Here is a 12165-nt window from a genome sequence, read left to right as displayed (position 1 = left end):
AAAAAAAAAAAGGGGGGGGGGTGGGGGGCGGGAGAAATAAGGCCAGGTGCGGTGGCTCACACCTGTAATCCCAGCACTTTGGGAGGCCAAAGCGGGCAGATCACTTGAGGTCAGGAGTTTGAGACCAGCCTGGCCAACATGGTGAAACTGTATCTCTACTAAAAATACAAAAGTTAGCCAGGCATGGTGGTGCACGCCTGTAATCTCAGCTACTCAGGAGGCTGATGGGGAGAATCGCTTGAACCCAGGAGGCAGAGATTGCAGTGAGCCGAGATCGTACCATCGCACTCCAGCCCGGCGAAAGAGTGAGACTCAGTCTCAAAAAAAAAAAAAAAGAATAAAAATGATGACCTAAAGAGAGAAGGTGGAGTGGGGGCATGGGAATGGGAGCACAGTACTTCTCAAGGTATGGCTTTTGTTTTTTCTTTTTTGTAACAAAAAGTTTTCACAAAGTAAGTTTAACATGAAGATGTACAGAACCTAATGTTTACTTCACTGTAACAAACAAGCCTTTTGGAGAGGAGATATTGTAAGTAACGAGTTTCGCTGCTGAAGACAGCCATTATGTAGCTTCGTTTCAAGGCTTCTAAAAAGATGATACCATTTACTCATATTAGCACTATTCCAGTATTGCTCTGTTGCCCACTAGCTGCCAGCTCCACACATTCATCATGGGATTCATTAATGCCTGTAATTTCAGCTACTCAGGAGGCTGAAGCATGAGAATCGCTTGAACCCCAGAAGTGGAGGTTGCAGTGAGCCAAGATTGTGCCACTGGTGACACAGTGAGACTCCATCTCAAAACAAACAAACCAACCCCCAAAAACAGTATATTGTGGCAATCTTTCCATATTAATACACCATTAAATCCCTGCAGTATTCTTTGGACATATCTGCCACCATTTAATTTCACTGATAACTTCCTATCCATACATTTTTTTCAACTCAGGTAAATGAGCTTATTTAAATCTGATATATTTAAATACTTTTCTTATACACCATTTCTTACAGTTTTTAAAAAGCAAATGTTTACTATGTGCTGGCACTGTTCTAAGCACTTTATTATAATTCATTAGATTCTCATAACATCCTGAGACAGTTATCATTTGTCCCCATATTACAGAGGTAGAAAATGATGTATCAGAGGTCAAGTAAAACATCCAACAGTATACAAGTGGAGGACTGGAATTCTAACCAGATGGTCTGACTTTAGAGTCTGTTTATCTTATTTTCCTCATAATTATGTTAAGTAGCATAGAAAAACAGTTGTTCAGAAATAGGAATCTCAGCCCTTATACTCACATTAAGGAAGCGGCCGACATTTCCTTCTTTTGTGGCATCCAATAAAAACACATTCCCTTTGTTGAACTTTGTTAGAGAATCAGATGAAGTGTTCTTGGTTTCACTTAGCAATTCTTCATCACAAAAGACCTGTTGTTTTTGACATGCTGTAGATCGTCCCTCTTGGGGTTTCTGTATTTGAACCTCAACTGCCTTTTTAATATTCTGATTATCCAATGTGGTCGCCTGGTTACATCTGCTCCTTGGTGGAGTTTCTTCTCTACATTTAGTTATATCTATCACATCTGATTCAGTCAGCAGATTATCTTCAAAATCATCAACATGGTTTGAACTTGAGTCCTCTAATAGATATTTTGGAAGGAAACATTAGGAAATATACTTGCTGAGCAATAGTGCTGAAATTAACAACACTAATTAGATGCTAGGTGCTTTAATTATCAATCCTTACAATGTGTTAGGCAGGTAGTATTAATTATATAAAGGAAACTTTGAGTCTCTGAGGGATTAAGGAATTCATCTGACCCACAATAATGAGAACTGGGGTAACCCAGAAATGTTTGAATCCCAAAGTCTGCCTTCTCTCTACTATGTAAAAATGCCTTTTTATGAATCTACATCTTGCTTCTTCATTACTATATTTAATCTCTACTCTTAATAAAAACTGACTTTCTTCTCTTTAATTCTGGAATCTGCACTTAAGTATATTCTAAACAAATGTAACAGAGTGGGTGTTTTGGAGGCACTCTAGGCCTTTACGCTGCCAATAAAACGTCTAACTCAGACAGAGTCACCTTCCACAAGTCCCAGCAGTGACAACTGTATTGCTAGGGGTTTTGCACATATTAGTGTTTGGTGTTTTACTAGATGACCATTCAATAATTACACTTTTGTAAACAATAATCCTTTAAAAGCAGATGCACTGCTTAATCGTTTTTCTTATCCAATAAGAAAAATAGTTTTTTGAAAGTATTCAAAAGTATGAATATGGCTGGGCTTGGTGGCTCACACCTGTAATCCCAGCACTTTGGGAGGCCAAGGCAGGAGGATGCTTGAGGCCAAGAATTCAAGACCAGCCTGGGCAACAAAGTGAGACCCCATCTCTACAAAAAAATTTTAAAAAAAAAGAAATTAGCCAACAAGGGGGTGTGTGACTGTAGTTCTGGTTGCTCAGGAGACTGAGGTGGGAGGACTGTTTGAGCCCAGGAACTGGAAGGTACAGGGAGCTATGATCCCACCACTGCACTCCAGCTTGGGTGACAGAACGAGTCGCTGTCTCTCTTAAAAAAAAAAAAAAAAGGTATGAATGTATGTCAGATGGAGTAAGTATAAATTACTTATTTTAAAAGAGCCACAAAGCTACTTGGACCACCTAATTCAATGGCACAAAGATATTATACCTGTTTAAAATTAAGGCTCTTAATTTAATCATCACTGTTGTTGCTGGCTGCTGTTCCTACATGTACTCATATTTTAATCATGGGTTACATGTAAGCCATAATACAACTCTGGATTTTTTTATACAAAAAGTACATAGCTGTTGACTTTTAGAGTACCCACTGTATATATTGTAGTACTCAATGAAAAGGGCAAAAGAACCAAAAGCAACGGTATGCATTGTGGCTCACATGCATGATAAAATAAATATAATACACAAAATCCCCTTTCTCGATAAACCTTTTCTATCAAGGAACTGCCATGTCTCCTCCAATCTCCATCCTTTAATATTAGGTGGAGAGCTGGGGTTGCAGGGGAGAAGAGGCAGCAGTGGCTCACCAATTCTTCACAAATGGACATGTCTCAGCAATGTCTCCTTGTGAAGGACACAGTGAAATGCAAAAGTACCAAAAATAAGGTTTGTTCAGTTGTAATATTAACTACGGCAAGGACTAGTAACTCTGAAACACAAGGACTCAGGGTGGCAATATTTTAGCCTTTTGCCAGAGTCATGCTGAGTATGCTCTGTGGCAGTATTGGCTAGGCAACTGCAGGAGAGTGATGTGTGCTTATTTTTAAAGCCATCTACAAAGAGTTTGAAAGTGGCTGCTTTGCACAATGGTTCCAAAGCCATGGACAACACCTGTACACCACAGAGAGTCAGAGTTGTCCGGCTCACCCCTCTTGCCATGCATCAAGTCACTACTGGTAATTAGACCAGAGGCCAGCAAAGTTCTTCTGTAGAAGGCAAAATAGCAAATATTTTAGGCTTTGCTGGCCATGTGGTTTCTATTGTGATTATTCAACTCTTGTTGTAATGTTGAAGCAGACAATATGTAATGCAAACTGGCTGTATTCCAATAAAACTTACATTTTATTTTTTTTGGGACAGGGTCTTGCTCTATCGCCCAGGCTGCAGTGCAGTGGCACAATCATAGTTCACTGTAACCTCAAACTACTGACCTCAACAATCCTCCCACCTCAGCCCCCTGAGTAGCTAAGACCACAGGTGTGCACCACCACACCTGGCTATTTCTTTGTTGTTGCTGAGACAAGATCTTGCTACATTGCCCAGACTCATGGCCTCAAGCAGCCCTCCTCCTGCCTTGGCCTCCCAAAGTGCTGAGATTACAGGCGTGAGCTACTGCACCTGGCCAAAACTTTATTTCTGGACACTAAAATTGTAATTTCATATAATTTTCAAGTGTCAAAATATTATCGCTTTCTGATTTTTTTCAACTATTTAAAAATGTAAAAATCATTCTTAGCTCACATGCCATACTGAACAGGTAGAGGGCCAGATTTGGCTCACAAACAATAGTTTGCTGATGTCTTATGTAGACAAGTTGTAACCTTTCTGACAAATGCAGCATGTTTATTATGGAATCTAAGAAAATGAGCTACAGGTATTGAGCAAGAGACAGAGAAACAGGCAGAAAAGGTAGGCATTCACAGAAGAAACAAAGCCTACTTTGTGCTCCCTTGGTTTTAGAGTTCAGATGCTCTCGGGGTGGTTTAAATCCATCATTATCTTCTGGAGTGACAGACTCCGAGGAAACAAATTCCTTAAAAAAACAAGGAAGATGTCTTTACTTTCCAGGTCAGGCAAAAGTATTTAGCAGTTAGGCCTCTTTTATCAAGTGTCAATCATCATAGGCCATATGTACTAGATTCATTTTGAAAGCCTCAAAGCTGATATCATAAGGAGTCTTTAGACTAATGGAGGCAAAATGTGTCATCCCCTTTGACTGTGTTCTACTTCTAGGTGCTTTATTAAGCCACAGTTATAAAGACTGTCAAGAAATTCTTTGGGAATTAAAATCTTAATGCATCTGTCTGTATCCCTCAATTCTAATCATCCTCAGTACTGAGAAAGTGTTATTACTAGATTATAAATTTGGCTTCAACTGTAAGTTGTGTAAAGATGAAAAACACTCATTGGCTACTCTCTACCTCAAAGAAAGGTTAACGAATTTGATAGTGCTTACGCATTGTAGACACTGCAGTCACTTTAAGTAGTAATGATAACTTTAAAAGAGGGGTATACGCTCAGCACAATGCTTGACAACCAACTAAGTGTTCAATACACATTGACCATATAATTATTATGAAAGTTCTCAGTACGTGAATGGTCAACATGTATTGAGCAGTTGGATGCCAAGCATTATGCTAAGCAAGTTGCTGATGTTTATCTCATTTAATCCTCCTAACTCAGAAACATATACTATTATCTTTTTACAGATAAAAGAAATGTATGGAGATACCACCCAGCTAGCAGGCAGCAGAGCTGGAGGTTAAACCTGGGTCTGTGTGACACCATGGCCAATCTTTTCATAATTCTCTGACCCTGAGGTAGCTACTGTACCATTACCAGGCAGAGGTCAAATATTTGCATAACACCTAGAGAAGAGTTTTTGCTTTTCATCAACAAGCCCTAAAGTAAGCTACCATCATGTCTCTCTCTGTTCTCTTTTCTCTTTCTCTGCTTCTATGTTTCAGTCTCTGACTAATCTTAGTTCACAATGCAAAGGGTATCCTCAGAGGCTACAATGTAAAATATTGTTTTCTGGATGATTCTTTCCTAAAATTGCATCTCTTCTTTCTCATACATCTTAAAACCTTCGGCCAGGCACAGTGGCTCATGCCTCTAATCCCAGCAATTTGGGAGGCCAAAGTGGGTGGATCACCTGAGGTCAGGAGTTTGAGACCAGCCTGGCCAACATCATGAAAACCCCGTGTCTACTAAAAATACAAAAAATTAGCTGGGCATGGTGGCAGGTGCCTGTAATCTCAGCTACTCGGGAGGCTGAAGCAGGGGAATCGCTTGAACCCAAGAGGCAGAGGTTGCAGTAGGCTGAGATTGCACCATTGCACTCCAGCCTGGGCAACAAGAGTAAAACTCCATCTCAAAACAAAACAAAAACCTTGTTCTCCTTCACCTAAATTACTCTGTCCCTTTTCTTATGTATCACTATTAACTCCTGAACACTTTAGCTTCTCCCACAAATTCTCAGAATGGGATACCTATCGATCTCAGTGGAGCACACTGTCAGATCATGACCAGCATTCTCCTCATACAGCCAAGCTGGAAACACGCCAACTGCCGTGGACGATACTAAGTAAATAGAACATGGTCCTAGCATTTCCACAGTCCACCATTTCAAAACAATAAAAGAAATTCTACACACTATAAAGTAACACAAACATTTTGAGCTAAGTAAAGGATAGAAAGGCAATAGTTTATATCTCAGAAGGGCCCCATCAGCTGGGTGCAGTGGCTCACGCTTATAATCCCAGAACTTTGGGAGGCTGAGGCATGACAACTGCTAGAGCTCAGGAGTTGGAGACCAGCCTGGGCAATATCGTGAGACCCCATCTCTACTAAATAAGAGCCGGGCATGGTGCTGTGCACATGTAGTCCCAGCTATTTGGGAGACTGAGGGAGGAGGATTACTCGAGCCCAGGAGATTGTGGCTGCAGTGAGTTGTGACTGTGCCACTACACTCCAGCCTGGGTGACAGAGTGAGACTCTACGTAAAAAAAAAAAAAAAAAATTAAAAAAGAAAAGAAGGGTCCCATCTACATTTTGCAGTTTTTACCATTTTTTTCCCATTGTGTTGAAAAATGGCTGTCTTGGATTCAGGATCTCCAATAACTGAATGATACCGAATTCTTGAAGTATTATCATATTTCGTTTCCCTAAAAAGGAAAAAAAAAAATTATTCTGTATCACTAAAAATTCTTTTCATTCTCTTTATTGAAGTATAGATAATATCCATTATTACAGAAATATCCTTAATTATTAGAAATTAACCTAAGTAAGAACATGTATGTTTACTCCTTTCCCCAGAGAAAGTAAATATAATCATACTTTAAATAATTTTTGAAGTACATTTAAAAAAGGAAGAGAACCTATGAAAACTTTTCAGATAAAATGATAGAAAATTTTAAAAAACAGCAAAACTTATGACATCCATAAAAAACCTGACTGAAGTCATATAAGGTAAAATTCCAGAACTGGAACACTGAGGATAGTACATTGGCTACATTTTTAAATGTCCTGGATTTCTCAAAGTGTTAGACTTAACAACTTTGAAGCAAAATGATAAATACAAATGAGGAGAAAAGAAAGAAAGAGGGGAAGCAAAATGAACCAATTGATTGATAATTTAGATTTACTCTGAGTTCTTCAGCTGTTACTTACATACTAAGCTCCTTGGGATTATTACTGAACTTTGGTGGACATTTCTCAATTTTAGCAGTTCTAGGATGTGTTTCCAATCCTAATGGGAGAACTTCAACTTCACAATCTGAACACGCAACTTCTAATTTCCTCTTTTTTGAAAATATATTTTTCATAGTATTTTCATCTTTCCCATTTTTATCAATACCATTAGATTTTTCAGTGTTAGCTCTGCTTAGTAATCTTCCTAAAAGGAAAATGTTAAAGAGTTTGAACAACGCAGAAGATAATTGCTAACAATAAATAGACATCTGTATTTCGACTCCATGACTAAAGAACCCATACGTTTTACAACGAAGATAAACACATTAACTCATCCTACAAAACTGTTGCAAGACAAAGACCAATGTGATATTTCTTATCTTCTAGTATATGAAAAAATAGGGTATCTAAAAAAACCATCTGTCTGTTTTGGTAAAATACAAAAGCGAAGAGATTTAGCTACAATGATCCAAAACAAAGATATGGATCAGAAAATACCCTAGAAAATTAGAGATGACCTCTAGTCATAAAATTGTAGCTTTTATGTCTAGTTAAAAAGGCTTTATCATCTGAAACTTACAATTTTTAACAAAAGTACCTGTTTAAATATGTGGTGATATGTTCCTAGTGTTGTCATATTAAGTTCTGCATAACACTAAAATCTTAAAGTTTATGCATTTTCTTTCAAGGGATTCAATATTATAATTGCCAAGTCCAAATTAATAGCAGGATATTCTTACCCATCATTAGGTCAGAGACATATCTTAGGTATATTTTCTAGCAACAACGATAAAACCAATGATACTTCCTGGACACTGCTTGGCATTTTACAGGTAGCTTTCATCCAACAGTTATTTTGAGAAGTATGAGAGATGAATGTCTAGGCAGGCTGTATAGAATGTGGATCTGTAAGTGGGGAGTGGCAGGGATCCATATGTGTGACTACTCTGAATTCAGATAACTCTGCAAGCTTTTTCTTGCCCTCCCTGATGTGAACCTGACATTTATTTTCTTTTTTAAGCACTTGGTCATGTAAACAGATAAACCTGATTTTTTCAGATGAGTAATTTTCAGAACCTGGTTGTTCTGTTCCCTGCTGCCTAGCTGCTAGAACTAAGTCAAGGACAATTCCTTTAGACTGGCTCTAAAGCCGTGTTTCCCAAACTTTCTCACATAAGGATGTGCACAGAAAATAAGGGGTTTTGCCTGACATGCTGGAGGTAAATGTGTAAGACTACCGAAGACTGATGTGTTTGGTCCTGGGGACTGTGGCCCTAAAGAATCAGTAATTGCATGACTGTAACACACTGCTCAGGAAGTTTTGCTCTGCGGCATGGACAACTCTCTGCAGTCCCCAAAATAGAGTGAGTTGCCTAAAGTCACTGACTGAATTATAACATGCAGATATTACATAATTAACTTGTTAAATTCTAATAATAGCTCAGAACATTGAATAAGAAAGTTTTTGACTGGTAATCTTTACCTTGGCAAGCTAGTCATCTAGTTTTTTTACTTTTAAAAAGTTTTCTTCCCTTACCCCAAAGTACCTGTAGCCATGCGGACAAAACAAATGTGCCTTGGACATAACAAGCCCTCACACAAAAACCAGTGTCATCTCTGAACCTTCCTTTTCTTGAAGAAAGTACCTCCTAAGCATCTCATCTTTTTAGTGCTCAAGTTCCCAGTTCATCTGCCTTTCTCTGATGTTCCTTTTAGATACTGTTACTCTTTACCTTGTTGTAAGCTCTCAACGGCCCTGGCTAGGAAAATGGATATTCAGAAAAGAGGATCCTACCCTAGAATAATTTTAAAATAAACCTTTGCTTTACCTGAATAAATGCAAACAAACGTCCCTCTGTCAATGTCATCTAGGCAGCGTACACCCCATCCCTTCTGCTCAGTTTTGAACACCTGTAGCCTCACTTGAGGACCATGTTGGACAACACGGTTTTGACACAACTGTCGATTACATTTGCACAACAGGCTGCATTCATAAATGCTGTCAACAAAATATGCAAAAGAGAAAAACAGACACCTCATAAAGCAAAAAGCAGTTTATTGCCACTTCACTGGCACTGACAACTACTGAGGGAAGCAGGCTAAACGTGAAAGCTCTTAGAGATAGGGTGCCTGGGTTCCCATCACAGCTTCCACATTTACTAGCTGTATTATCTTGGATGAGTTATTTAACTTCTCTGTGCTTTATCTTTGCATTTTTAAAATGGAGATTATATGACAGTACCTCCCTTATAGAGCTGCTTTGTGAAGATAAAGTGAGTCAGTACCTTGAAAGGTTGAAAATTCCCAATTCTCAAATGAGTTCTAAACAGCGTATTTTTAAATGGAGAAATGGCTGCCCAAAGTAGGCTGATCCTACAGGGGTAAGAGCCAGTCTCAAAGCAGATGAGTGTTCGAGTACACTCTGCATGATGTATGTGTGGTCTCTGACTACCATTTCCATGAACAATATACAGGATTTTTATTCCTTAATAATTTAGATTTTTGGTATTGGAACCAAATTAAACTAGATATAACATCTATATGATTTTAGACCACAATAAAAGGTACCCACCTTCAAAGATATACACACCCTGCAACAAATCCTCAAGGTACCTTACCCAGTAGGAATCTGTCTCTGTAGTCTTTTATATTTATATCCAGTGGTTATTTTGTCACTTGACAAGGGGGAAGTTTTGGCATTCCTTGCTGTCAATTGAAGACATGCACATTTTGTTCTAAAAGGAAGGCAGTGGTTGGAGAAAGAATGAAAAAGCACCAAGTTAGGTCAAGAGACTGTCTTGATAAAAGTGTAAATGATGTAATAAAAGATGCAATAGCATTTAGAATAGTTTGGCTCATGAACACTATGAGTTTTTTCCCTACACAGATCTCTTTGAAAGACAATACCTCCCAAAAGTTTATAAATAATTGTAAACTGCACTGCATCTCTATTTGCTCATAAAATACTTAACTATATGAGTTTAGCTTTTAAAAATCAATTCCTTTAATTTCACTGTTCAGCACAGAAGTTTGTTTGTGAGAATTCTGCTAGTTCTGCTCTTTTACAATGGATAAACTTAAATATGTCAAATTTGTAAGGATGTAGTTTTGCAGATGTCTTAAGTTCTCTCTCACTCCAGTGACACAGAAACAGACTGGGGAGATTGACGATATTATTGAATCCTTTTTTCATACTGTTGCGAGGCAGGAAGCTTGCAACCATAAAACTTTATGTACTTTCCCCTCTATTCAGATGATTAACTAATTTGATAGGGAACCATAATTTGATACAAAGTAAGGAACTTGGGGACTCTAGCTGTATAACTAGGTAAGTGACTGCTGGTGAGCTGGTTAAAAATCTCTGGATCTTAGTTTCCTTTGCTGAACAAGTGACTTTAAGGTCTTTTCCTCTATGATTCTCTTCTGTATTTTCTCTATTAATTCATACACATCAGAATGGTGGCTGCTTGTTTGCAAGAGAAAAGAACAATGACAACAATCAACAAATTCATTAATTTGGATTCTGTTTACAAATATGAAAATCTGTAATTGTTTTCTCCCATGTGATTTTGTGTGCAAAGTTTAAAAAGTACAGAAAAATACAGTTCAGAAAAATACAGATAATAAACATCCATATTTTCACCATCCAGAATTAGTTGTCAGCATTTTATCTAGTTCTTTTCCCTGTATATATAATTTAAAATATACACACCACATATACACCACATATGCATGGTCTTCTTAAAAAAAGTTAGAAAGTAAAACATTACAGATATAACTAAACTCTCAAGAGATTTAGTGTGGCATCCTTTATGCTTTTATATACACATGTATCTACAAACAATACATTGTGTGTTTTTCATTACAAAAAAATTTACTATAGGTATTATTCTATAACTTGCTTTTTTTTTGTTCAGTATAATGTTTTTGAGACCCATCCATGCTATATACAAATCTAGTTAATTCCTTTTAACTTTTCTACAGGATTAGGTATTGCTCACTTCATATACAATTAAGTTAATAGTTTTTCTTTTCTTTTTGGAGAAGGAGTCTCACTCTGTTGCCCAGGCTGGAGTGCAGTGGCACAATCTCGGCTCACTGCAGCCTTGACCTCCCTGGACTCAGGTGATCCTCCCACCTCAGACTCTTGAGTAGCTGGGACTACAAGTGCGTCCCACCACGCTGGGCTAACTTTTGTATTTTTGTAGAGATGGGGTTTCGCTAGGTTGCCCAGGCTGGTCGCGAACTCCTGGGCTCAAATGATGTTCCCACCTTAGTTTCCCAAAGAGCTAGGATTACAGGTATGAGCCACTGTGCCCAGCCTCTTGGGACAGTTTAATTATACCTGTTTTAAAATCCCTTTCAATTAGATTCAACATTTATCTCTGATTCCTCAGGTGTGAATTCTCTCTTCTTGTCGGGATTCATGCTGCTTTCGTGGTCCTAAACATCGTTGCGTGGGTGCTTTAAATGTTTGTTTGAAATCATACCTTCTGTGGGGTTTAGTCCTTTGTGCTGCTCTACGTTGGGTGCCTTCTCTAACGCTTTGGCTCTGACCCTATTGGTTTTACAGCTGTTAACAAGGTTTTCATTAATACAGTTCCAGGCCCTGTGAGATATTGGCCTAGTTCCCAGTCTTGTGCAGGTAGGTACCTGTTTCTATTCCTTTGGAGAGCCAAGTCCCCAGATGAGGTAGTTGGGTTACATTTAGAGGTAATCTTTACAAAATAAAATACATATTTTTAAACAGAATAAAACAGTGCAGTGAGAGGTTTTCTCTATGAGAGGCCTCAAGGAACTGAGCCAAACTAAGGTAACAGTAGATATAGCTCTCATTTTACACTCCAATTAACTGAGAGGATGGTGAAAACTATTATTATGCTATTTAAATTATTTATCATTCTCTTATTCTTTTTTTGCCAATTATGGGTAGCTAAATTTGCATTAAATGTACATATAATGCAACACCACTCTATATCTGTATTCCTACAAATATATGTGTACCACACACCCTTAAAATGGTTTTCAAAGTCTTAATATATTAGAACATGTTTTCATTTTTTAATGGGATATTAATACTATACTACAATCAAGAAAACACTAGTTATAAGCATCACATTAGCCAGCAAATGATTTTTAAAAGTAAAATGCTACATACAACCCAATGGTTAAGAACATGGGTTCAAATCCTGTCTCTACAATTT

General features: G+C 38.0%; 1 protein-coding gene across 3 annotated transcripts in view; it reads right to left on the bottom strand.

Annotated features, from left to right (window-relative positions):
• Nucleotides 1-12165, bottom strand: part of SETDB2 (SET domain bifurcated 2) — a 54471-nt gene that overhangs the window by 5539 nt on the left and 36767 nt on the right. For all 3 annotated transcript variants that reach the window (XM_025364056.1, XM_025364057.1, XM_025364058.1), the window contains 6 exons: nt 9580-9696; nt 8791-8960; nt 6941-7166; nt 6336-6435; nt 4208-4301; nt 1303-1643 (listed from right to left, as the gene is read on the bottom strand). In XM_025364056.1, the coding sequence (XP_025219841.1) occupies nt 1303-1643; nt 4208-4301; nt 6336-6435; nt 6941-7166; nt 8791-8960; nt 9580-9696 (1048 nt within the window). The remainder of the gene's footprint in view (nt 1-1302; nt 1644-4207; nt 4302-6335; nt 6436-6940; nt 7167-8790; nt 8961-9579; nt 9697-12165) is intronic.

The sequence above is a fragment of the Theropithecus gelada genome, chromosome 17, assembly GCF_003255815.1.
Source record: "Theropithecus gelada isolate Dixy chromosome 17, Tgel_1.0, whole genome shotgun sequence".
Taxonomy (NCBI): Eukaryota; Metazoa; Chordata; class Mammalia; order Primates; family Cercopithecidae; genus Theropithecus; species Theropithecus gelada.
This window is presented reverse-complemented; position numbering and strand designations above follow the sequence as displayed.